The following is a 26,919-nucleotide window of genomic DNA, read 5'->3' as shown; positions in this document are numbered from 1 at the left end:
ATGTTCTCACCTTTTTGACACTTCAGAGCTTTCTTTTTCTTTTTTTTTTTTTTTTTTACCTCCACATAGATGCTTTGATTTCATGGCTCACATGTAGCTGTGTTCTAATTTATATCACAGCCCCTTCTATACTGCTGCTCCAACTGCAGACTCAAATCAATACGCCAGCTAACACACCACTGTCTGTCTGCATATCTGAGGGCAATGTCAATTGTACTAAACCATTCCTGACAATTAGTTGTCAAAGCAGTTTTAGTTGGTCTTTAGTAACAGAGATGCCTTTACTCCCACAACTACCTACTTTAGTACCAACTGGCCTACCTAGTTAGAAAGAAACATACTACTTTTTTCCTAAAGTCTAACCCAAATTTCTCTTACTGCCATTAAATCCATGACTTAAAAAATTTATCACAGGATCAAAAAAACCCCCACATTCATTCCTTCTCTAAAAGAAGCCGTGTTTCTGAATCTGTATTTAAAAAAATATGATTATAGCTTTTTTTTGTCTTTTCTTCTTCAAGCAAAGCAATCCCGGTTAGGGATTTCCTAAAGGCAATCCCCCTGCCCCAAAGAATCCTCTTTCTGAATGTGCCACTTGCCAATTGAAATCTCATCTCTCTGAGGAAGTTTCTGAGTTGTATGGTTGTCTTCATCATTTTGTCATACTTTTTCATTAGTGATAAGAATAATTCCACTTTTGAGCAACATAATGTTCTCATGTACTTCCCAGCTCCTCATCCTCCTCTTCCAACAGGAACACAGAATTGCTCTCTGCCCCAAATGAAGAATCATTACCCTTTTTTTTTTCCTGCTGCCCTCATGACTTTGCAGCCACGGCTCCACATTTCATATTTCTCGTTCTCCACATGACAACCTTTTATCTTGTGGAATGGCTGGACTACTAATGAGTCACCAATGCACACAATGTCTCCTATTCAAAGTCTTGCTGGGCGTCTCCTGCTCAGCCTCTCGGGCACAGAAGAACCACAGTGGTTCTTTATCTGTTTGCTAAGAAGACAGCTGTTTTGGGTATCCTCATGACTCCACTCACAAGTGGGGCAGCAGCGAGGAGAGATACTTACTGGATGCGGTGCGCTTCACACATGACACCGATTCAGACTTCTTCGGCTGGCTGTTTGAAGTTCTCCCTTTTCCGGTGATGCCATTAGCAGTCACAGGAGGCTTCTTGCCTTTAAACTGTTTGAAAACAAAAGTACAAACCGGCTCCAGCTATTCCTGTGCCACTGGCATTACAGTCACCCTCAGTCATCAAGGGCGAAGCTTGACAAAAAGCCGTCTGCTCGGAGAGCCTTAACAGCGCATTGACTGAGCTGGAGCCAGCGCTTCCTCCAGAGACTCTGTCACTGAGAGCTGCCTGCTCAGCAGGAGCCAGAGCAGCAATCAGAGGATAACAAGGGGATGAACTCCCCATCGCTGCTGGCATCATGGTCTCCAAGCTATTTAAAACTCTGGTGTTTACTGTATTAAGAAAGCCACTGTGAGGCAGAAAAGTTGTACTTTTGAATAATTTTATAAAGATTCTTGAAACACAGGCTTGTCAGAGTTAATTTCATACAGAAAAACCCAACAGGGTTTGATACACAAAAGTTCAACAGTTTTTCTTATTTACTGTATGACCTTGCCATTCTCGTAGTGCAAGGAATTATTTTTTTAAAAAAACAATATTAATTATTGCACATTTTTAAATGCCAGGAGATAACATGTCAATTTCCTTTTACACAACTTCTAGCTAATAACTAAAAGTTTTTCTTACTTAAAAAAACTTCTCACAATGGCCAGACAAGCTCACAAGATCACCAGAAATAGCACACTATGTCCAAGGGGTTTCCATTTAGAGGACTCCCCTGCAACGAACTGAACCCTGGGGAGAGCAGCACTGTCCTGGATAATGGCAGTGCTTCCATGGGGGACGCCTCAGCCGAGCCCGGGGCAGACGTGTGCCACGCTCTGGTCACCTGCTTCCAAAAGCTTCTGAGGACTCAACTGGGAATGGAACGAGAAGCCTGCTGCTGCAGCCAAGGTTCAGGGCAACTTACTGCTCAGGTCCACCTTTGAGTCTGCAACTTCACTGAATTCTAATATTCCAACAGGAAGTTTTCATAAGGGTTGAGTTAACACACAATATGGCAGGTGCCTTAGAGAAGGGAAACGCTTATCTAACTGTTCCATTTCAGATTAGATTGAAACCCACCCATCTTTGTGACACATTCACAGGCTTATGCCAATGCCCAGCTTTCGGAGACTGGCTATGGGCTCCAGAGAAGGTCCCCAGTGTGGCTGTGAGCAAGGCTTGCTCTGCCCCACTGCAGGGTCTGCCTGTCTGCTGCTGAGGCTCAGCACACAGGATTCCATCTGCTCTGCAGCTTCGCACTTCAGCTGAGGTCCAGAAGCCTGAGGTCACCCTCAGAGAGCAGCATAGACATAGGCTCAGGTTTTGTAGGGGGGAAGAAAATAACAGGCAGTAGCTTGAATTTGGTATATACACGCTATATACAGTATCACTTAGTATATATCTGATATATATTGGTATCTACATATATTGACAATATATATAACCATAGGATACACAACATACAGATTAGTAAAATTCTAGAGAGGTAAATTTGCTCTCACAGCCAGGTCGTATTTCACTTTTATTTTTTGAAGTCATCACTACCTAAGGAGACAAGGCGGCTATATATGCATTCAGGCTAAGTTTGGAAGGTCACATGTCTTTTTTTTTGTTATTATCCACAATCTGTAAATCATCAAGAACTTGTGGAGAAAGCCTTTCCCAGGTGCCAATACTTCCACATCAGAATTTACAAGTTAGCAAACCTGTTTCATTTGCAGTGGCCTCAGGACTAAACTCCAAGCTTTCCAGTGCTAACATTAAGGGACTGAAATAGCCCAAGGCCCTTAAGATGACAACCAGACAAACAAAACAGCCAAAAAATAAAAAGCTTTGTTAAGTATTAAATAGTACAGTACCTGTGAGCCAGATCCCCTCCCCACAGCAGAGGTATTAGTGACAGACTGAGCAGAAGACAGATTGGATGAGACAGGGTATTTGTAATGGTTAGAGGAGAGTTTGTCAGTAGATAACCTATTGGGCTTTCTGTCAGCTGGCGGATAGCGCGCAAAGATTTTTGGAGACGGCAAGTTATCGTACAGGCCTGCGTTATCATAAAGCATTTCTTCTCCAATGTTCCTGCTACGAGAAGGAAAGCCATCTTCTGGTTCCCACTGCAACACATACACTTTGGCAGTTAGTAAACAATACACCATGCAGAACCTCCTCAGTGAAATTAAAACATTAGTAATTCTTTTGACCATAGCAAGCCCTTGGTGTTTAGCAAGTATATGCTTCTTGCTCATGCTTGAATCAAGCTATTTCGAAAGGCAGGGAGGACGCAGTGTGGAAAGAAAGCATCGCATTACATGGCTCATAGCCTCAGGCCTGTGGATTTTCCACACTGTCCCACCACCCGCCCTGTTTCACAGACTGCACCGTCAGTCGTCAGCTCTAGCACCAAGGGGGCACAAGCAGACTGTGCTAACGGGGGGGTATACACAGGCGAATCTGTGGGATTACATCTGGTTCATGAGTAGTCAAAAGCAACACAGCCTAACAGTTAGCAGAAGCCAAAGTTTTTTCTCTTTTTTTTTTCTTCAGGCTATATGACTTTCCAGTGAATACCAGCTGCTGGTATGCTAATATTATATTCTGTTTGCTGGAGAATTATTATTCTGAGCTAACCAGCTAAGATAGCTACAGGCTATTACTTTTTTTTTCTTTTCAGAAAAATGGAAAGCTCAACAACAATACTCCAGTGATTCATTCCATTAATCTTAAAAGCAACCAACCTGGTTGCCAAATATCCTTCCTTAATCCACCCTGGCTGTGGCAGTACACTGCTCATACAAAGGCCTGGGCACATCCAAGAACGACACACACAGACTGCTCACCGCACACGCAGCTGCATGTCGTTCCCAAGAGGGGTTTTCTGCCATCTTTCTGCCATTACTCAGACATGACGGAGGATTGAACTCACAGTCCACTTAACACTGAAACTCTGAATTTCTCTGGAGCCTTAGTGAGGGCCTTTATGAAGCAGCCCAAATTAAGAGCTGACACAGGCTGTAGATCCTCTGTGAATCTTCTTGAGGACCACACATTGCTATGGGTTAACACCTACTATGTGTTGAACCCTGTTGCACATCTGCCTATGATCAGCTCTGCAGTTTGTCAGGATAGAAGTGGCCACTGTGGTTCTCCTTTGGGATAAGCAGTACCTGCTGTCATGAGGAATGCAGCCCCAGGGACTGAGAAGTGTTTCAGTTTTGGTTTTATTTCAACAGACACCAAAAAGTGCCTGGTGTAACCGAGTCCTTAATTTTGCCAGGTGCAGTGTGATCTAAAAAGTACCCCCTCAAGTGAGTATTATATTCAAGGACTTGGCAACAAATCATCAACAGGCAACTGCTTTCTAAATGCACGTTGGCTCACGCGCAGGTTAATGTAAACAGTATGTCCCACACCCCTAATACTCCGTAGGTGTGAGAGAAGTTTGCAGCCTCCAATCAAAAAAACAGGAGTTCATTTGGAAACTGCCCAGTGGGGCTTTTTAGATAATATAATTTTCAGATGTCCATGCATTCAACACATGCAAACCATTTGTTCTGTGCAAATTCAATTCTTACCGATCCGTTTATGCAGGGAACATCATCGTAATGAAGTGCCATTCCACTCGGGCAGGCGTAGCCATTGGCAGTGCTTCCCCGATACGGATTTGTAGACATAACTCGCCTGTTCATGAAACTGAATAAAGCAAAATAAAAATAATAAAAACCAGCTCTTGAACCTAAGTCTAAATGATGATTCAGTGGTATGTTCCCTGTGTCTGATTATGTAGCCTGGAAGCACATATCTTCTCACTTTCTGCAGGAAAGCTGAGGACAGTTTTCATTCTTTTGCTACTCACATGTTGCTGCTAGCAGCCAACATTACAGCATGTGTTCCTGTACTCCATTCTTACAGCGGGAATACGACTGCGTGAAAGCCAGGAGGGCAACAGCTGTAACGGCTCAGTGGCATGTTTACATGGGAACCTGCTGATCTCTGTTATAAACCAGCTTGCCAGTGTCCCACAGAAGTTCCCTTGTTGTCTGCATCAGGGAGAAGCAGGTGTTTCTGGGTGCATGCATGCTCAGGGTGGGGGGGGTGGGGGGGTACAAACTTACTAAGTGGGAGAAACAAGAATCAAATCCAGCAAAAATCTGCAAAAAATGGAACTTTGACAAAATCTAAGTTCATATATGTATCAAAATTTGCTGAATATTTTCTTCTTCAAAATCTGGGAATTTTTAATTTCCGTATCAGAACTTTTGGCTGGGTAGAGTGTGCACAACGGCACTGTGCTTCCCAGCTCTCTGTCTGGGTAATGGTGCATGCAGATACTCCCAATGTTCATTCTTGTTCTGTTTCACACAGTGGATCTGAGCTCTCAGGACACTTCAAATGAGAGATATGTATATAGATATATACATATGTTTGTTTGTGTATTTCTGCCCCCAAATCAACACTGCAGCTTGTTTTAGTGAAATTCTGCAGAATACATGCAAGATATCGTGGACTAAAACAGGCTTTGTGTTGGGAGCAAAGATCTAACAATGCAGCAAATGGCAGAATCAGATAATGGCCCCAAAGGTGAGTTTTCCTTTGTAGCAACCGCTGAAATTGAACACAGTATAGAATGAGATTCCAAATAATTCCTACAGCTTCAGGTGTACATGAACGGGGAAACAAAGCTTTCCATCCCTGACAATGGAACTATTCAGGCTGTGTGCTGACATTCATAAAATACGATAAAGCCCTGTTAAAGCAGAGAGGGTCTTCTGTAGCACTGGCCAGGGCTCAAAAATGCTGTGGTTTCAACAGATGCTTTCTCTTGGCTTTGGAATAACATGCAGCCCACTGAATTTCTCACTGAGAGGGAGATGGACCTCATCCAACTGGGGCTCACCTGAGCTGCAGGAGACCCGGGCTCACAGGAGGGATGAACCTGCCCAGTTCCACGTGAGCCTTTCCAGGCAGGGCACGGGTGGAATAATCGTTAGACAGAAGCTTTTCTTACATCAAACAAACAAAAACCAAAAAGCCCAAGGTAAATTCCATGATAAAAATGTTTTTAACTTTATCTTATCTCATACTCAGACATTATTAGAGGGCTGCATTTGTTTACTGTTCCTCTTAATGAAGAACATTACTCAAGTGTTTCTGGTTAGTCAGTCATTTCTGGTTAGTCTGAAGGGCTGCACTTGGAGCTGTTATTGTATTTCTTTCTCTTTAAGTAGCTTCAATGAGAGTGATGCGTACTAACCATGTCTGAAAACTGGGCTATTTATTAATGACACCTGATGCACCTGTAGTAACTATTCCCATCACCAAAGCAAGCTAAGATTTATCTAAGCATCTGCAAACACTTCATAAGCATTATTTGACTAAGCCTCATTAATCCTGTTTACAGATGTATCCATGTAAGTTAACTGTATTCTGAAACTGCTAGAGGGGAAAGGAAATGGAGAAAACCTGCTTGGAAACATTTTTTTCTCCAGCCTTTCCTTGATACCTAATAATTTAGATGAAGAAAATTGATGGGACTGTTAATGAAAAGCCCATCGTTTTGCAAAACATCAGTCTCAGGAAACTAACAATCGATAATCCTGAAGTGACTGTGCGATAATCAAAGGTTTAATGATAACTGCAATTAATTTGGAATACTGATATTCATTATATAAAGGGCAAGAACAGTATTTTATTAACACATAAGTATTATTGTAATTTCTCCTCATTTTCTAGTAGTTGAAAATCAGCAGACAGCTACTCCGGTTCCTTATCAACAAGCTCTTCCAGTCCTTTAAAAAAAACAATGAATTTTAACTAATTCTTAATAGGGGAATTCTGCTATTTTGCAAGTTGTTCAACATTCCTTTCTAACATGTGGTCTAGTTGCATATGTTTTTTCACTTGGCTCCAATTAATATCACATTTGTTCAGAAAAGGATAGCCACGCAGTATTCACGCGGAAAAGGTTTCCATTCTATTTCTTTCTTAAATGTGGTTATTGCTAGATGCTGACTGAAGGAAAAATACGTCAACACAGGATAAACTTTTTGAGCCCTATTAACTTCAAAAGAAATATTAACATAAGTTGTAAGCTAAGTGCTTTTTGATTCTATCAGAATTATCTGGCTTTCACAAAACTGGGCTTGTGGTAACACTGAGTCACTTTGATTTCTATCAGAAGTCATTCAAACTAGATCCTGAATGAAGCTGTGCATTTTCCCTCGTTAAAGCCCTCTTAACACCTTGCTAATGGCATGAGAGTCTTCTTTTGGAAAACTTTGAAGATTTTGCCTTTCATTTTTTGCATTTTCAGTCTGTTTAAAGTTATGATGAGCAGATAGGGTGTGATTCTCAAATACATTAAGCCACACAAATTCCAAATTTCTGTGGGCAGTCTCATTTTGCAGCGAGATGAGGGATGTCGTCTTTGCCAGCTGTCTCCTCAGACTATCCACTTTCCGAACCCTGGGAAACCACGGGGTATGTCTGCAGCAGGGGATCTCGCCGGTGCCAACTGCTCCTTCACTCCCCTTTCTAAACAACCTCATCTAGCCAAGGAAAAATGACAGTCTCTTCCCACCAAAGACTGCTTTAATCCCAAATTGATTTGAATGCATAAATCACTATATATGCTAAGTATGTAGCACTTAGCACAGGATCAGTAACGGGGAATTCACTGCGCTGATTTGCAATTTAAACAGAGTTTCGGTGCTGCACCCTAGACACCTTCGCAATCTCCACCTCCTAAACTAAAACCCAGAAATTAACTGGAGTGGTGTGAGCTTGACGAAGTTGCTACTAATTCTGAAAAGGACTTGGGAAGGGAACACTGAGAATGTGACTATCCAAGACTTAAATTTGCTATACATTCTTAGTGTACAGCATATATTGGCCAATGTATGCTGCACATATTGGCTACATGTACAGCAAATAAAGCCAACAGACAAACGTAAGCTATGTAGCTGCATATTTATTTAGTTTTCAGCATATTTTTCCTCTTCCAGGGATATTTCTATGTTTTCAGGCAAAAAAAAAAAAAAAATATTAAAATGTAGCATTTGATAAGGTGACTTACTGAAAAAATGAGTAAAGATTTGAGTAAAGTTGGATGGTGTCTGCATCTTCTACAGAACTTAGCAGGATGCCAACACCATAATCATAAACACATCTAACATGTTGTGATGCTGAAACACTTCAGGAGTTCCAATATCTGGCACAGGGGGGTGGATTTTGATAAGCTCTCTTGGCACCGGAGTTAACCTAGCGATATAACTTCTCACAGGACTGGAACCACCCAGGTAGCTGAACACCTCTCACCAGAAGGTCTGTTTGGCAGCCTGGATGACGCTTGCCGTCATTTCCACGTCGATGTAGTCGTAGTGCAGGGCTCCGGGGTCTGTTGAAGACCCCGTTTCCGCCAGCAAAATTCCTATCCATCTGCCCATGTCTTCGGAGGAGGATGCCTGCAAGGAGAGGGCAAGGGTGTATGTCAGGTCTTTAGTCTGCCACTGAGCTGAGCATTATTTCAAAATGGAGTGTTCTTCTTGGCTGACAAATTGCTACCACATTGTATGAGAGGCTCTGGTTTCTCTCTGCTAAACTCCTGAAAACCCCAGGATTTCTTAAGACTGCTTTGCTGGAAGGAGTGCACGTTAAGTAAGCTATGTGCTCATCAGTTATGATCTAACATAAAGTGCGCAAACTCCAGAAAAGAAGAAAAAATAATCGTTTAAGGCTAGTGGATTTAGATTCAAGTCATGCTTATTTTAAACTTCAGAAAATTGAAAGCTATAACAGAATTATTCTCCTGTGCTAGGCTTGGGAATTTTAGTTAGGATGACTCCGTAGAAGAAAACCTTTGTCCTACATAGACACGAGGGGAAAAAAAATTAAATAGTAGAAGAAATTTTAGTGGTTTTTTTTTAAAAATTCCAATACATTTGTCTAGATGATGGCATTCATTTTCCTAATGGTACCAAAAGAATCTTGAATACCATTAAAATAATTGTCAATTTTTCATATTTTAAGTCCCCAATTACAAAGTTAAACAGTAGCAAAATAAAAAATGGAAAAAAGAGGGAAGGGGAAGGAAACTGTGGTTTCTAATTTTTCTAAAAATATTTCATTGCCATTCACAGTTCCTTGAGCTGCTTTCTTGTTTTTTCAGCTTCTCTGAATTGCTCACATATAACAGGCCTGGCTGCAAGCACAGGAAACCAACATGACCTACAGATGGAATTCCAAAATGGTCAAAGTGTCCATCCTGCCACTGAAAACACAAGGTTGCCCCCTCCTGTATCTTCCTCATACCTAGCTTTAAGTGTCTTCTCATTTCAGCTTTCAAAATATGATGAATAAAGCCCCCCAAGAAATCCTGGCCCACCTAACACAGATGAAAGTATGACCTTCATTGTACGAGGAGTGTGCCAGTGTGTCCACGTGCGGTGTCAAGAGACTCACCAGAATGCTGGCACACTGCATTTTCTCACTGCACAATTACCTTAATACAGATACAGACTCAGCAAAAGGAGTTCACAGAAGCAGCAAACAAATGAGAGTTAAGAGCTCTACAGTTCCCATCAGCTGTGATCCATTATTTAATTACTGCTAAGTTATTTACCCAAAGGAATTATATACCTGATGTAAAAGTGTTCACAGAGAAGGAGCAGGGATATTTTAGTAGCAGGTCAAGGGAAGGTCAGTCTAGAGAAAAGCATCTTACTGAGAAGATTTCTGAACTGTATTAAATCACAAGTTCTCTCTTTATCTACAACTCTCCACATTTTTTTTTCTCCTTCCAGTATTTATTATCCAGCTCTGCAATAATATTATTCCAAAGATTTTTTTGAATGGCCAGGTTGTATGAAAGTTCTTCTCTAATTTAGCTTGTGGGTGTTCCTACAAGTCATAGCCATTAGCAACCACTGCACCTCAAGCACGGCGACCTCCTGCCCGTTTCGGAGCAGGCGGAACGTCAGGGGATGCTTTGAATCCAGTCCTGGGATGACTTCGCAGCCACGGAGAGGGATAGAAACAATGTGTGTCTTCAGATCTGTCCTGTCCTTGTGGAAAATGAGTTTATTATCTTTCACTCTGCACCAGCGCTCACGCCAACGGTTATTTGAGAGCACGTTTAGATATCCTGCAATAAAATGAAATGTGAGATGTTTTACTCCTGACTTTTTTTGAAAAGAAAAAAAAAAAAAGAAACTTACTTTTCAAATGTAACGCTAGCACTTAAACAACTTATTCTTCTTATAATAGAAAGTCCAGATGGATTTTAGGAAGACAAATAAATGACCCCACTTCTTTTAATGAAAACTTTCACTATGCCACTAACCTAGAAAAATGCATATAAACATGTGATCCCGCTCACGTGCAAACGGCTGCTCTGTGTTAGTCACAGCAGCGGCTGGATGAGCAGGAGCACACCAGTCCCCAAGACTTCAGTAAGAATGGGAGAGGAACAGTGATAAAAAGCTACGTATACAGACGATGGGCTCACACAGAAGACCCACCTTCTCCATGTGTAATGACCGATAATTGTGGCTGACCAAAATTTTTGGGGAAAATCACAGCTTATATTACATAATCACCTGACAAGCTATCTTCTGTAACATCCAAAGTCAGTGTTTTAAAGCCCTACTAAGCGCTGATGTTGTATGTTCTGATTTTCTTTAGAAAGAAGAATGCACATTTGGTTTGCGATGTTTTAAAGCAGAATTTTAAAAATCGCTACAGAGGCAAATAATAATAAAATTCATACTGGTTTAAAATACAAGAAGTAAATGTATATGAAATTTATCTAAACTTTAAGACAGAGGTTTAAACAATCCCCCCTCCCAGGATAATACAGTACCCTTATAACAAATCAAAATTTCATGAACAAACTGCCTTTTAAAAACCCCCACTTTTCTTATCATGCTTTATATTGGATGCAGTGTCTGGGCATATAATAAAATTAAATAGGCAGTGTTTTGTGTTTTTCCTTCTCTGTCCCATAGCAACAATCATTCCAGATTTAAACCTTCAAATCAAGACAATGCCCAATTTTCCTGCCTTATTTAATTTGGGAATGAAAAAACACAAAAAGATCTTTTACTTTTGCTTCCACATTACGAATGGTACATGAATTCAGTGTGTTGCTGCTTCCAAACAGGATACGCAGAGGGAAGCAAATGATATCTTGCACAGGCCAGAATTTACATGAAAAATTTGTCATTTAATCCTGTTGGATAGCTATCTCTTTGGTTTTCATTAAAACTATGACTTCTTAATTTTTCTGGGCTTCCCTTCCAACATTATAGTTCCAATGTCAAAGCTTGATCCAAGAGGATATAGCAGATCAGAATTACACACATCTTGGAAGGTGCTATAAAAAAAAGGAGGATGTGCACAATCCCCTGATCTTGGCTCCTTGTGATGATCACACTCTCCAGCTCTCCTCCCTCCTCCTGTAACAAAACCCTGTATAGCTGTGCATTATAATATAATCCCTAGAAATGGAAAACCCTTCTCGTTCAAGCCAGCTGGCTTGTTTTGGAGTGAGTCCTTTTTTTTTCAGACAGTACTTCTTTCCCTCTCTGCTCCCAACGCACCTCTCCAAAAAGCTCTTCCAAACCCTCCTACTTCAACTGAACTACACAGGATCTCATGCTTTTCCTCCCACATATCCCTGCTTAAAACTTCAACAGTTGACATGACCAGAATGCCTTCAGTGTGCTCCCAGTTGGGGCATTAGCACTTCAGCTTAGCCCAGTCGGTCAAAGACCAGTGATGCTGTGGGGAGGAGCTTTGCCATGACTCTGAGCACAGGTGGGTTTCCATTTCCACTCTAGCTGGGTATCCCCTGCAGCCCCGCTGGGCTTTTCCCTTTGTTCATGGGAGAACAGAGGCAGAGCCTTTTAAAGTGTAAAAGCCTTCAGCTGTGGAGCAACCTCCCAGAGGGTATTGCACTGAGACAAATTTCTGGTGGTGAGAAACCCCTTCTGCAAAGACTTCCTGCAATGATCAAAGCTTAGACACTTGTATATTTCCCTATAAAATCTCTAAGTGGTGTTGAGTAGAGCCAAATGCAGCCAATAGCAATGGTTATACTTCTGTCCACATCTGAAATAATGATAGAAAGACTAGGAATTAGATTGTCAGCTGTGGTTAACGTTTCACATAACACAGAACAATCGACGGAGTATGAGACCCCGGAAGTTTGAGCTTTTATGGAAGCCAGATGCTTCAGACAATGCATCTGGCTGGACACAGCTTTTCCCACCTGTTCTTTTGGTTGATAAATCACATCTGTACTTAGCTGATGTACAGACATATATACACACACATACTTAATCAAAGATTGCTTATGTGAATGATTCCTAAAAGGTGGCTTGAGAGCCACCTGTGATCTATGTAGTTCTCACTGGTGGTCCACAGATCTACTTATTTCACACTGGGCAAGCATCTATCACACTTCATGCACCAACGAGTTCTGCTAACTACTCTCTAATCACAGATTTGTGGGTTTCCCAAAGGCTTCCTAGTCAATTAATGGGGAAAAGTCAAATCCAAATTCAGAATCTGGTGCAACTGCTTCACAGCTTGCTTCTATGGAAATTTTTTTTTGGAAGGGACTGGGAGAAGGGTGGGTTCAAATCTTATTCATCTATGGAAATCTTACTTAATACTGGAGCACCAAAAAGCAAACAGGAGAACATAAACACATTGCCTTGTTTGAAAATACCAGAGTTGTGAGGACATCAGCTAAGTGCATTGCACAAAGTCCTAAATTGTGAGCAAACATTAACAGCTGAGATACAAAACATAAGCATTTTCTGCATGCCTTTTTATATACTTCCTTGGTGCTGCCACGCACTGCAGCTGTCATATGGGGTGATTAACATCAGGAGTTAAAATAGTTTACTAGAAATTTGTTACTTCGTTCAAGTTTTGCCGAGTATGTACCACTTTAGGAACCCACAATTAAACTCTAATCACTTTGGTTGAGGCTAGTCTCCTGCTGTCTTGATTGCTATCCCATAAAACCTCAGCACGATCCATCGTAAAACACTCGATCCCTTCCCAAGAACTTTCTTCCAATTCCTAGCCTAAATTTATTTCATAGTCCAGCGTATATTAATTTCATATCCATTGGTTTGAAACAGCTCGTTTCTTTCTGCTTTTTGTCCACATTTCTCTTCCCCCTCACCTTTGCAAAGATATTCCTTCTAAGCCTGTGTTACCCTTTTATTCAAAAAGTCAAATCTTTTTAGTATCTTTTCAAATGATAAACTCCCTCTTTCAGTCTGAGTGCATCCTTCTGATGTTGGGGGAAGAATTACAGCAGTAAAAGCAATTTTAGAGGAATTTCTAGGCTATAATTTTATAAAGTTTTAGTCACATGTGCATTTAAGACTTTAGGAGAAAAATCACTTACCACATGTTGGAACATCTTCTTCAGCTGATGAGGTCTGCTCATCTGTTGATGGCTTTTTCTTTCCTAAACCAATGATCTTCGTTATTTTTTTCCCTGTTACTTTAGTCACAGTGCCCTTGGCTTCTGATTTTGAACTTTTTTTCCTCTTCACTATTAAGAAAGCACAAGTGTGTATTTTAGTGTGTTTAAATTAACCAATGAATAGCGAGAACCTGACTAAAAATAGAAGTTCAGACAAACAATCCTGTGCAAGATGAACATTTGTACACAGGCTGCAGACTGCAATGAGATAAACATTATATGCCCTCTCCAATGCAGATGCCTATAAATAATCTCTGTGCTATAAAAATCATGGCATTCAGAAGGGAAAGAAAAACAAAAATCAAGATTCTAATTTAATTTTATCTAATCAAGCTGGAAGTCTCTTTCCACCGCAGTCATCATCTAATTTATCGGTACGACTCAGGTACCTGCATATAAATTTAGCTCATATACACAAGAATAAAAATCCAGCCAGACAATCCTTCATCGTCCCAAAACATTTACCCCAAAATACTTCAACAATTAAGTACACAACAACGACAGAATATGCTTGCCTAGCAAAAATACTCCTGCTATGTACAATCAGGTTAAGGTATCTTATCACAATGAACCTTTTAGAAAGACAAGACTTATAAATTAACCACTAGCAATAAATTAGTGGGATCAGTATAAGCATTCAATGGTTAGAAGTCGACACTTTTTGTGATCATGAGGGCTTGGAAAGAAAAAGCTCTGCTGAAAAGACGTATTCTGCTAACATCCAGTCTATGCTTCCCTTGACTTCATACCTTGCCAGCAGTATTCTGGCTCTGTACACTAAGGCCTAGGGAGCTGCTGAACGTAACATGGCAAGGACTACAGCTAGCATTTTTAAAAGTGCCTACCTGACCAAAATCCTACCAAATTAAAAAAAACCCTCAGTTTCTAAGATTAAACAGAGACAGAAAAAAAGACCTTTTATTTGCAAAACAGAACAAACGAACTTTCAGAAATTGCATTCAGTGGCCTAACTTGGATTCCATCAGCAGAGCAAAAGTCTCTCTGCTAACTGAAAGGGCAGCAAAAATATCCATCATCTTGCACTGTTTTTTTGAAAAAAAAACTTTGATGAAAAATACATTTAGAATAATTACTGATTGAGCAGCTGTAACTTTATCCCTGGCATATCAATTCCCTTTGCAACAGGGAACATTTAGTGGTTACAGACTTGTTGTAGACCGAGGAAAAAAAAGGAGAAAATGTTCACGTGAGAAATGACTATATGGACTGATGAACTGGGAAGCAGAATGCACAGAAAACAGAGAAGCAGTTTGGGACTCACAATGGGATAATTCATCATATTTAGTTTAATTGTCAGCAATCATGGAACATTATTTGGAAATTGTGTCTGTAGCCAGGACTGCACAAATCCGCTGCCTGCTGCATGCGGTGCTGAGGGGAAAGGCAGCTTTTCAGGCACGGATGGAGAGCGGACAAACACACAGAGGAACAGGCCCACTTCAGTGCTTTTTTGTTTTTCTGTCCTATCTTCCCTTCACATTGCTGTTTTATTTTCCTGCAGAACTGCGAGGCAGCAGAAATAAGGCCTTCATGACTTAATCTTTTTGAGTCTAAAGGATATACTGATTGCCTGACTGCCAGTGATTTTGCCACAAAAGCCTTTTCTTCTCATTTCCTTCCCCACAGCAAATCAAGCAGCTGGTTAAGAGCGGAGCAGAGGCTGGCTGATGGGTGACGGCTGGAGATGCTCTCCGAAGCGTCCCTCTCTACGTACTCTGTTAAGCATTTCCTATCCATTGCTCAAAAAATAGTGTAACTTCACCCAGAACCATTTAAAATGATGCCAGGGATATTTTAAACTCCCTGCAGTCATTAATGTCCATTATTTTTATTACTACATATTGAAGGTCATAATTTTCAAAAGCAGCTGGTCTGTTCAATTATCCTCCTTGGGACATCTAAGCTGGGCTGATTTTCCAGCAGCATGTGCTCCATCAGCATGGCTCCCGCAGGGCACCTGAGCCACCAGGTACTTCTGGACATCACGCACAACACTGGGTCACAGATGTTTCTCAGCAGGTCTTGGAGACTAAAATGGTACCACGCTTTTTGAAAGCTTAAGATCTTATAGGGTGAAATCTAACCATGTCCCACAGCTTCTAGAAACCACAAAACCTGACGTTGTTCTGTTCTGTCAGGTATGTCAGAGATCGTTATAGTCAGGAAATGTTGGAAAAAGACCCAGAGAGAAGATAAAGGAAATGAGTCAAAAGGCGAGACAGCGCTGGCACCAAGGCCAGTATTGACATTGGGCTCACTGCAGCTCACATTACCCTTCAGCTTGACAGCTGCAGAAAAATGTCTTATCTAAATGATACCATTGCTATACGGCAAGTTAACAAAGTCACAGAATTTCTTCCACTCTGGGGAGCAGCGAGGGAGGCAAGGAAGAGAGCACAGGGGTTGAGGTTTTTAGATGTAACTGAGACAAAATTCCCTCTGGGTTTGGGATGTGCCTCTGCTAGACTATAAGGACTACAAAACATGCATGGCTTTAGTGCAGAATATGTAAAATTATATACATATTTACTCACAAGCCAAATGATATTACATTATTATACACATTTTAGTATGTTAATATAATCATACATAATAGTTTATATATCTATGTATCTGTATACACACATATATAAACTGTGTATATATGTGTATACATACATACATACATACATATATATATATATATAAAATACTCATGATTCTTTCGTTCTAGTAGTCAATGATAGCTTTTTGCTTAGGAGCTATACACCCATTATTTATGTTGCCACTATACAGTTAGAGTTATTAAAAGCAACTCTTAGTTGCCTATAGTGGTCAGCCAAGCTCTAAAAAACGGTATTTTTGAACACACAGAAGGCCAAGTCAAGATTTCTATATTCTGTTTCCTTATACTAATTATAGTGATTTTACCTGCACAATGACATCAAATACCTTTTGTTATTTTAAATTTTAAGGATTCATTCTTGACATAACTCAGCTTTCAAGTTACACTGAACCTTAACAAAAATGTTCACAAACTTTACTGCCTCTTTTTAAAAGACAAAAGCCAGGTATTTCACTACCTATCACTCCCTACATGCACATATTATTTACACCAAGCATCTCTGATTCTGAGACGTACCTTGTTCTTTCCCATTGCACACAGTGGTGATGCCATTTTCCACAGCACACTCCCCATCTGAGCTTGGCCTCTCAGATGACAACTTCTGCAGGGACAAAGAGATTAGCTGACATACACTGTTGGCACCTTTGCCAAATGAAGTATCATGAGTCAATTTAAAAGTATGCGAACTGTGAAATAAAACACATTTGGAAGACAAATAGAAGATAGTAAAAAATTCAATTTTTGAGGATTTTTTTTACATTGCCATATAGGCTTTAGAAAAGCACAGCAACCACAAAATAGGTCTACATTTGAAACTACAGTCAAAAGAGTACAATAATCATCATTCAATACCTCTTATTACACAATATATTTTTAATTAATTTCTGGACTTTAAATGTTGCTGTTTATTAATCTGCTAAGCAATGAATAATTACATGGAGCAGATAAGAATAATTTTATAATTATTTCTTTAAACAATGCTTCAAATATGCATTTACAATTACACCTAATCAGAAAATAGCGCATTTCTCCATGGTGCTTCAGTACTGTCAATATCTACAAAAATGAGGCTTTTAAAATAAATTTTTTGCACCAATTACTCTGTACAGGTTGCATACAGGATGTAGGATGATGCGGTAATGAGCTTATGCCAGCACAGTTTTGGTAACCGCATTACTCACAAGTGGTGAAGCCATGAAGAAGATCTACAGATTATCACGGAAAGAAACAAATGAGAAGTTTCGCTACACTTTTTCATGGCATGCATTTTGGAAAAAAACTGTTTTATGATGCTTTCAGTGACTTTGTTAACACTCTGCAGGTGTGCGCAAGCATCCAAGCAAAACAGCTCTTGCCTTGTGCAGTCAGGAGGTCCGAGCTGCCATGGAACATGCTTTGCTCTTACTACCCCAGCTGCAACGCAACGGAACCCTACGGACTGCAGCCACCTTCCACCACGGGGGAAGAAACTGCCATCAGGAATTCGGTGACGAAACCTTTGTCAGCGGGACTTTTAAGCAGGGTCTGCAGAGGGGTCTGCTCACATGGATGTCTTAAGAGAGCAGGGTAACTCTTAACTCGGTGCTGGTAATGTCAGTGTTGTGCTCCTTCCTAAGCCTTGCTCTCATACGCTACTGAGTCAAGGCAGCAGAGACAACCACGTGCCAATAGCCAAGCTTCTGTGTTGAGGCACGAATGCCTGAAAGGGTCTGCCAAAACAGTGACCTCAGCACGCCCAGGGAGCACTTCAGGAACTAAATTCTCGAAAATAAAAGATTTCCCCTTAAAACTTCTGTATAATCTTCAGCTATTCTTCCCTAAGGGTCACATCCCTGCTGGCTCTTGGCACTTGATGGAGAGCGTCTCTGCACCACAGCACAGGTATCAGACCTGCTTAGACTGCACCCTGCATGGCTAAAGAGCAGCTGCTAAAGGATACAAGCCAGTCTGCTCGTTGTTCGTGACCGAATGAACAGACACGGCAGAAGTCTTAATTCTGTAGGATGCGTGCACGTATCCAGACAAACAGAAACAATCCAGGGGCTAATAGTCTAAAACAGTAGCATGAGTCTAGAAAGCAGTTATTGAAGATTGGCCTACAAAGTGGTCTAACAAGAAAAAGTTAATACATGAAATCCAGAACCTAACTTCAATTTCAGCTTTGTTTTAGGAACATCCCCTAAATCATGCAGTGCCTCTGTAACAAGCAATCACAAGGAATTTTGCTTTCATTATTTTGATAACTTTACCTTTTCCAGCTCTGTCTTGTGTACTGGAGAACTAGACAATGGCCCATCAGAGTCTACAGCTCCTGTACAGTTGCTGCACACGTCTTTTATAACCTTAGGAGACAAGGCAAGACTTATTAATTATTCATAAAATATAAATCGGAGAAATTACATATGCACGTGGAGGGAGATGGGAAGGAGAACCTCCCAGATGTTTACTAGGCTGGCAGGTGTGAGGCAGGCTGCCACCACACCGACTACTCCACGCTGCCTCCCCAAGTCATTTCACTTACGACCTGGAGGAAACATAATGTCTAGAGGTGGAAGGTTTCAGTTTCTAGACAAGTTAAGCTCCAAGGCTCTCCTGAGTAAAGAAACCAACAGCGCTGCCGATTTCCATGGGCTAGTTTTGCAATACGAACTCAGCTGACACCACCAAATTAATTTCATTATGATGACGAAAACCTGGGATTAGATCCAAGGTCCCGCATGTCAAAGGATGAGAGTTTTGCATAATACACTACCCTGCTGCTCTTTTTTTTCGCTATTGGAGAGCTAATGAAGTGCTGATCGACTTACAGTTAATACTGCACAGTGGTATTTTGTGGTGTTTTTGTATTATACTTGCACATTGACATAAAGAAATAGGTCAAAGTAATTGTAAATGTGTTCTTGGAAATGGGAATGGCGTTGAGTCTGCTTTTAAGAAGTTAAAGAAAAATCCAGAACCTGGAATTCACTGAGATTTTAACAGAATTCGAAGAACTTCGAAACCTGAAACTATATAAATGTAAAAATACGCCATGAGCAATGACGTGTGATGACTCCATATGGACATAATTACATTTTTTTACCTCTCATGAGGTTACCACCAGCCCATTAGCAGTCTGAAATCGCTTGTGCTGATGAGAACGGGTCCCAGCTCTCCATTCAGACTCATGCCGAGGGGGTGCAGAGCTCCACAGCGCTGATTACAGCCGTGCAGCCACACAGGACAGCAGAGCCAAGCCAGCTGAGAAAGAAAGGCAGCCCACTCTGCTGGACACGCTACCGCTAGACATGCAAACTTTCTCCTTCACATGTACATGTATGCATTTACATATCCAGCTCCTCCCATCATACTGTTTACAGCAACTTCAGCTGGCAGAGAGGAGGATCTGGCCTGAGAACTCCCAGTTCCAGGGAAACCAGCAATTAGCTAACTGTCAAAATCCAGATTTCTTTCAAGGAGAGGAAAAGCAAAACAGCAAACAACATCTTTTCAGTTTTGAACTGAACAATTTTGATGTGGAAACTGTTAAAAGAGCTAAAGATGACCCAAACAGTCCTTTCACAGCACTCAAGTTCCCTTTAAGGTAAAGCTAAACAAATCTAATGTTTACGGGCTTCCAAAGACCCCATCGCTACAACTCATGAGCACATTCATAAATTACAAGCACTATATGCCATAAGGAAAGAAAGAGCACCAGCCCCATTTTACAGATAGAGAACTCAGGAACAAAAGAAAGATTAAATCACTCACTCAGTGTCACATAAAAAACTCTCAGCAGCGCAGGGAAATGAACCTACACTTCCATTTCTGAGCTAGTATCTTAAAACACTTCAGCATCCTTTCTTGACTGTCTGAACTTCGCTATATCTTGTCCCAGAAACAGAAGAACAGTACTTCATGCCACTTGGAATCCTTTGTAACAGAAAATTTCGACATATCTGTTGATGAGAATTTGCACCTCAGAGTTAAACGCAGTCCTAAATTCTCCAAAATTGTAAGAAATTTTTGTTACGTTTGTTGTTTTCCTTTCAATTGCTGGTCCTTGGTATGGCATAAATGCACTGCTGTTTTCTTCCTAGATAAATGTGATAGTACGGTTTCTGGGAACATTTATTTCTGTCTCCTGCATGACCCTGATTCAATTGCTCATGTTTTCAGCATCTGCTCACACCACACAGTTAGTTAATTTTGGCAAAGGCAGATAGTAATGGGAGTTACAGACAGAACAGAGGGAAATGATTTGGCAGCACTAACTGAATAGTATGTGCAAAGTCATGCACTCAAGTAAATCCGGTCCTTATCATACCTCACATACTTAAGGAGAAGCTGAAGTGTTTAATTGGTTTGTAATTAAATTTTGATTTAAAAAAAGACACACTATCAAATGGAAGTTCGTGGCAAGGCCTGAAGTAAATGCATACTCAAGGATCCAACACTTCATTTGGGTTCAAGAGGTCCACTGGCAAAAGACTCGCTCATCACCTTCTATGTGCAATATAATTGTGTTCCACGCACAGCAGAAAATGCATACTTCTGCAGCTCACCAGGATGAAATGCCTTTAACATACAATGGTTGCCTGGATGCACTCTCTATAACTACATTTGCAGACAGCTGCCACTATAAATGTGGTTTTCACATGCTTATAGCTTTAACTCAAAATTTTAAGGATAAAACATTCCACCAGTGTTGCCAACTTGCATAATTTCAATCACAAGACTCGGAGTTCTTGTCAATTTTTTTCTATGTTCCACCTCCTGGAGTCATATGAAAACAAAAGATCATTAAAAAATAGTTCTCAGTGAGAGCGGAGAAAGGAGGTCAGCAAACATTTATCCATTGCAAGGAAATGTGTAAAAACATGAATAAATGTTTCTCAATGGCTCCAAAACTAGAAAGCAAATAAAAGGAATCCCCAAATGTGTTATTTCTAATAAAATGGCATAAGCTGGAAGGCTGTACTGAGAATATTTTGTAATAGCGCACACTGCATTAATAGTTTAAATTTTCCCATACATTAGCAAAGGGAAGTCATTCTCTTTTTCTCACCACAAATACCTTGGTACTTTACATATACACACACAGAAGGTGATCTGCCAGGAAAATCAAACTGAGATCTTAAACAGACTATGTATTCAAATATATTAAAAATATGAGCAAATGTAATCAGAAAACTGAAGACCTTTCACTTCTTTGGAAAGCCTCAAAACTAAATACATTTAAAACAATCTTCTGTTATTCCATCACAAGAATTTTAAATACCACAATTACCATTACAATGTTACAATTAGTAGAGTCCAGAACTGCCTCTTTCAAACTCAGACCTGGAAAAAGCTTGTGCAGCCTGAACTATATTATTATTACTTCTTTAATTTATAGAAACGGCTTGAATCCCCAGCTGGATCAGGACATACACCAGTGTATCGCATTGACTGCAGTGACATGAGGAACAGAGGGGAAGTACTTGCAGGTACAAAGCTGGAAAGATTCCCTGCCCCAAGCCATTGACAGTGATGGGTGAAGCCAGTGGAATTTCTGCTACGTGGTGTGTCTGGAATATTTCTCTCTTAAAAACTATCTTACTGCACAAGCACTAACACATTTGCTATAAAACCATCACACCTGCTGTCACCTACAAAATTCTATAGTTATTATATCTTCTTTTAAATGACACACCATGACTGGAGGCAAAATACTTAGCCTACCTGCAAAGTCAGAAGAATCAAATCAGATTTTTCCAGCTACCTTCAAAGCTCCAGGCTTCAGATGAAAAGCACAGCTGCTTGCTGCCCAGACCCTGCCACACAGAAACCCAACAAATTCTGAGGACAAGCACGGAACTTGCAGCTGGTTCCTTGCGGTTGACCTCTTTGGGACCGGATAAGGAATAAGACCGAGTCGTCCCGTGTTTGAGGAGCTTGCAGACCTCTCTCCTGTGGACATCGTGGGATGAGTTCAGGCTACAGGGCTGTCATTACAGCGTCTCGTCTCGTGTTTTCATGAAACTCATGGGAGAAGCTCACACTTTTAATATGATCGAGTTCAAAAGTGATTAGGGAGAAAGCCGACAGCCTGACTGTGCATTTGCTCCACTTCTGGATGTAACCAGGCTCAAAATCCATCCAGCCCACCCACCCCTCGGCCCCATCTACCCACATGTATCGCAAATACAGGAATGGCTAGAAATGGGATGGGCTGAATCCCCTGTCTCTGCTGCTTAACTCCGAAGACAGGCATACGGTAAAGCTGCAATCTGCTCATGCACCACACAGCAGAGGGAAAGGGTTTGGCTCCAGATGTAGCTCAGTACTTCTCATTCCTGCAACACTCCTTTCTCAGTGCTGGAGGAGTACTCACTTTCGGGGACTTTTTGTCATTTGGGCATGACAAAATTCTCATTTTCTCTCTCTTTCAGACCCTCACACACTACACACATTAGCATAAATCTCCTCCACCTTAAGAGAGCACCAAAGCTCTCTTAGCATTTTGCAGAGAAGAAATGCCCCAAGGTGTGCACCTAGATAAATTAGAGGAAAAGCAGAAATTATTCACATCATAGCCTATGCTATAAGTTTCAAAAAGAAACCCTCTTTACCTTCTGCACTGGAAAACAACATTCTCAAGCATCCCCTAGCCTGAAAAGATTCATCCTTCTGCCTTAATTCCATTTGTCTGAGCAAAGTGGGGATGAGATTCTAGCAGTCTAGCAGCCAACAAACCTATCTTTACTGTCTGTATGTCTCCCCTTAAAAATATTTTTCTGACATATTCAACGAAGACAACCCATGTATCACTTCTCCTGCTCTATTACCATGAAGTCTACTGCCATGTACGGCCACTGAATCGGGCCAAGCCATGGAAGGAGGCGCTGGGCAGTTGGGGAGGGTGGCCAGAGGCACTGCTGCTCCAAGGGCAGAGGTACCCCCTGCAAGCGCAGCTGCAGCCCCAGCCCAGGTGGTGCGGAGATGCAGATCGTACTTTAGGCTGTAATTCTGAGCGAGGTATGATTTAATTAATTTACCATCCAAAGTCGTGAGTAGAAGAGAGGACGAACACTACCTTGTGGTGAAAGCAAGAGATCAAGTCTCAGCCCTCCTGGGTTCTGCTCTGAGATCTGCTACAGCTGGCATTCGTGATTTCAGCCAGGAACTTAAAGAAAACCTACATGCAAATAGGATGTCTGTGGTTCTGTATTCACTGTTTTTTGTTTTTTGTTTTTTTTTTTAATTCACATATGTACCTGCTTTTTTTAAGTAATATTTTGTTTTCCATGGTGCCAGTCACATGCACTCTGGTTCACAGCCAGGATGGGCTCCTCCGGCTCTGTCGAAGCACGCTGGCAGCAGTCCTGTGGGCTGGTCGAAGCTCTTACATGCAGCTCCGTCGGACGTGTCTCCAGATCATACACTAAATAGTTCTTATGCAAACATACGGACCTTGCTGTGGTTTATACCAAGGTATCTAAAACCACCTCTTTGAGACAATAGGGGTGTAAGCCCTGGGAGGTTTCACTTAGTTTGCAAAGCCTTCACTGCTCGTGATGATGTGCAGTGGAGAACGAACCCATCCTGACTGCCTTGGGACACAGTATGTTCCTGAAGTCACTTACAAACTAACACACACTGTATGGAAATCACTTGTGTCGAGTACGCATCCCCAAATGCACTTTTCCCAGTCAGTTTTAAGGCATGATCATTCAGCACTTGACTCTACTCAGCTGCAAAATGGAGATAATTACCTCTTTGGGGAACATTACTTAAACCAAGCAAGTAATGTTTGAAGTGTTTTGAGATCTCTAGCTGGAAATTCCCATAGAAAGTAAAACCAGCCACACAATGTTTACAGTCACAAGCTCAGTTTTGTGCTGATTTAAACTGGTAAAAGAAGAGCTCTGTCAGTTGTTTATTCTTCAGTAAAAGTCAGTCCACATTCAGGCTGGAGCCCAGAAGTTACTCCACTGCCCTCACTGAGCTCAGGGCAGGGGAAAAAAATATGTTTTCAATGACTTTTACAAGAGACAACATGCAGTTATCAGAGATGGAAGCTGAGTAGGACAACCAGATGAACAGCCCTATGGGGAGGCTTGCAGGCACTGGGGATGACTGGATACAGTCTCAATCTTGATTTTCTTCTCGCTTCAGGGCAAAAAATCCCTTTTATTACAACAAGTTCAGAACTGACTGAACATTGACAAAATGATAGATGCAGAAACGTCTACTTATGCCTGAAAGGTTCACTGCTCAATTACAGACCCTCAACTGAAGAGACTGCGGCAAAACGGCTGCACACTGTAAAAGGAAGAAAAGTTAAAAAAAGGTGCCTAATGTTAAGGAAAAATGAAAATCAAGGCCAGTACTCCAAAATGATAGATTACCTCTCATGCATGATAAATCAGAAATACATTTTTGCAGGAGACAATGCTAAGAGCAAGAGAAGGCCTTGGGACCAGACACCATGACCATTGCCGCCTTCTACCTGTTTTCTACAAGAAGCTACTTCAGAACTTAATTTCTTTGGCATCCATGTATTTTTCATATTCAGAGCAATTTTCTGTGGCCTAGTCTGAAGGTCCTGCACACAGAATACATTCATCTGTATGAATGAAGCCACTAAACAAGCATCTTCTTGTAATGTCATGTTCTTAGTAGTCCTTTTATTTTTAACGTAGCATTCCCAGGGATGCTGACAAATAACTGCAGTTTCAGCCAGTCCACTGGATGTGCTGAGACAAACAGGCAGACTGAAGACCTTACTAGACCACAGATGCGCACACAGATGCACATCTACTCCAAGTGCGCACGGAAAAAGCTCATGTTTGGGTCTGAGTGTGTAACTGCACACATTTTTTCATGTACATTTTTGTGGCAACATTTTAGGCCTCAAGTCTGGAAAATTCCACCACTTTATGTTGCGCTCCACAGTATTGCTATGATCTCAGCTCTAGCCTGAATTTATACTAGCTGCGCTCCTTGCTCTGAAAGCTTGACAGGCTCTTTGGTGACATCAGCTATCTTTTTTTCATCAAGCCTTTCTTAGCTGGTAAACCTGAAACTCCCTTTGTGGTTTCCAGTCTAGACTTCAATTTGCACTAAGTTTATCAGCTGGCGTTTTTGGTGTCATCTTTACAAAAAAGATCTAAAATATTCTGCATTTATTTCGCACTTGTCTTCCCATAGATATTTTAAAATTACTTGCTTAAGTAAACATACTTTATACCCATTACATCTGACTTAAAAAAAATCATCTGGTTACATCTGACTTCAAAAAATCATCTGGTTTAGCTTTCATGGGAAAATCTGGCCTCCAAAGCCATTTTGAGATTTTCAGGCTCAAGAGTAAAGCGTTACTTTGACACTTGCATATGAGTTAATGAGAAACCGTTGCTCCCGAGTGATAACCTGGCTCCACTGGCACATATTGGTAGGGTATCTTTGACAAAGAAGGCATCTTACGATTTAAAAATGTGGTTGCAGAGACCTTCTCATTGTCAGTCTCTGAATCTGCCCATTTTGGTAACTACAAAAATCACAGGCAGGTGACAGCAAGCTGGGAGGGGGGAACCTTGTCCCTCTGACTGATGGGCAGGTAAAGCTCCACCTGCTTCTCCCAAGGCAAAGCAGTGATCTCCTTCTCTGTATAGAAACTTCCTACACAAAGCCAGACAGGATTTTCAGATGCTCATTTTAAATAAGGCTTGAATGAGAAAAAAAAATTATTTTCATAATAAAACTCCCCAAACTTAAATTCTGATAAATTTTTAAAAATATGAAAACCAAATCTTTTTTCTAAAAAAAGCTACACTTTTTGAAAACACTGGAGGTGTTGCAAGAGCTGCACAGACCACTTTTGGTTAGCTGTTGGACAGGCAAATTGTTCTGTGCAGAAAAGGGTACTGCAGCAGCACCGAGGACTTGGAAGTTGAGCGAACAGTAGCGCTGCCATGTATTTGAAAGAGTTTTTATTAATAGAGAGCTTTGCAGCATGAAGGAACTAAATAAAGTGCTGTCAGACTGTCTCCAAATGCTTTGCAGATAACACACTGTCCGGCCATTCACCCTCGGCACACACAACTTTGTTAACACGCAACCGTACAAAATCTTTTTTTTTTTTTTTAATTAAAGTAGCATGAATGTGTCTGGGATATGGAAAAATCAAGCACTGCTCTGTCTCCCTGTGAGGAATGCTTTATGTACAATTTAAAATAAGAAAAAGAAAAATGAAAACAATTTTAATGGAAGAAAGTCTGACAAATGCCAATGAATTCAGCATTACTAAATCCAAGTTTAGAACAACACAGGAAATAATGGAATAGTGGTGCAGTTACTATGATCTAATTACAGAGGAATTCCCTTGGAACAGAATATGACTTATGAATTTCTATTCGTTATAATCAGTCTTTTTGAAAGTCTAGGTGAATTACTAGGACACTTGGACGGTGCTAGATTTTAAAGTTTAAAACAAGATACTGATGTTAGAAGCAGCCTAAAACAAGTGGCTGTGATTAGTTTCTATCATAAAGACAACAGAGTGCATTTTCTAAGCTAAGATACAAACTTGCAGTCAAAACCTAACACACACACACACACGCAAACCCCCAAAAGGTATATTCAAATATTGCAAAATAGGAAATTACAGATTAATTTTCCATTTAGGAAATTAGC

At 40.8% G+C, this 26,919-nt stretch overlaps 1 protein-coding gene across 3 annotated transcripts in view; it reads right to left on the bottom strand.

Moving 5' to 3' along the window:
- AFAP1 (actin filament associated protein 1) overlaps window positions 1–26,919 on the bottom strand; it is a 125,040-nt gene that overhangs the window by 8,245 nt on the left and 89,876 nt on the right. For 2 of the 3 annotated variants that reach the window (XM_075420453.1, XM_075420454.1), the window contains exons 7-14: window positions 18,510–18,602; window positions 16,777–16,861; window positions 13,554–13,703; window positions 10,060–10,271; window positions 8,447–8,592; window positions 4,705–4,822; window positions 2,992–3,246; window positions 1,083–1,197 (exon numbers count right to left, since the gene is read on the bottom strand). In XM_075420453.1, the coding sequence (XP_075276568.1) occupies window positions 1,083–1,197; window positions 2,992–3,246; window positions 4,705–4,822; window positions 8,447–8,592; window positions 10,060–10,271; window positions 13,554–13,703; window positions 16,777–16,861; window positions 18,510–18,602 (1,174 nt within the window). The remainder of the gene's footprint in view (window positions 1–1,082; window positions 1,198–2,991; window positions 3,247–4,704; window positions 4,823–8,446; window positions 8,593–10,059; window positions 10,272–13,553; window positions 13,704–16,776; window positions 16,862–18,509; window positions 18,603–26,919) is intronic. The other variant, XM_075420455.1, reaches the window with a different exon arrangement.

This window comes from Opisthocomus hoazin, chromosome 5 (assembly GCF_030867145.1).
Source record: "Opisthocomus hoazin isolate bOpiHoa1 chromosome 5, bOpiHoa1.hap1, whole genome shotgun sequence".
Taxonomy (NCBI): domain Eukaryota; kingdom Metazoa; phylum Chordata; class Aves; order Opisthocomiformes; family Opisthocomidae; genus Opisthocomus; species Opisthocomus hoazin.
The sequence above is the reverse complement of the archived record's forward strand: the minus strand, read 5'-3'. Positions and strand labels throughout refer to the sequence as shown.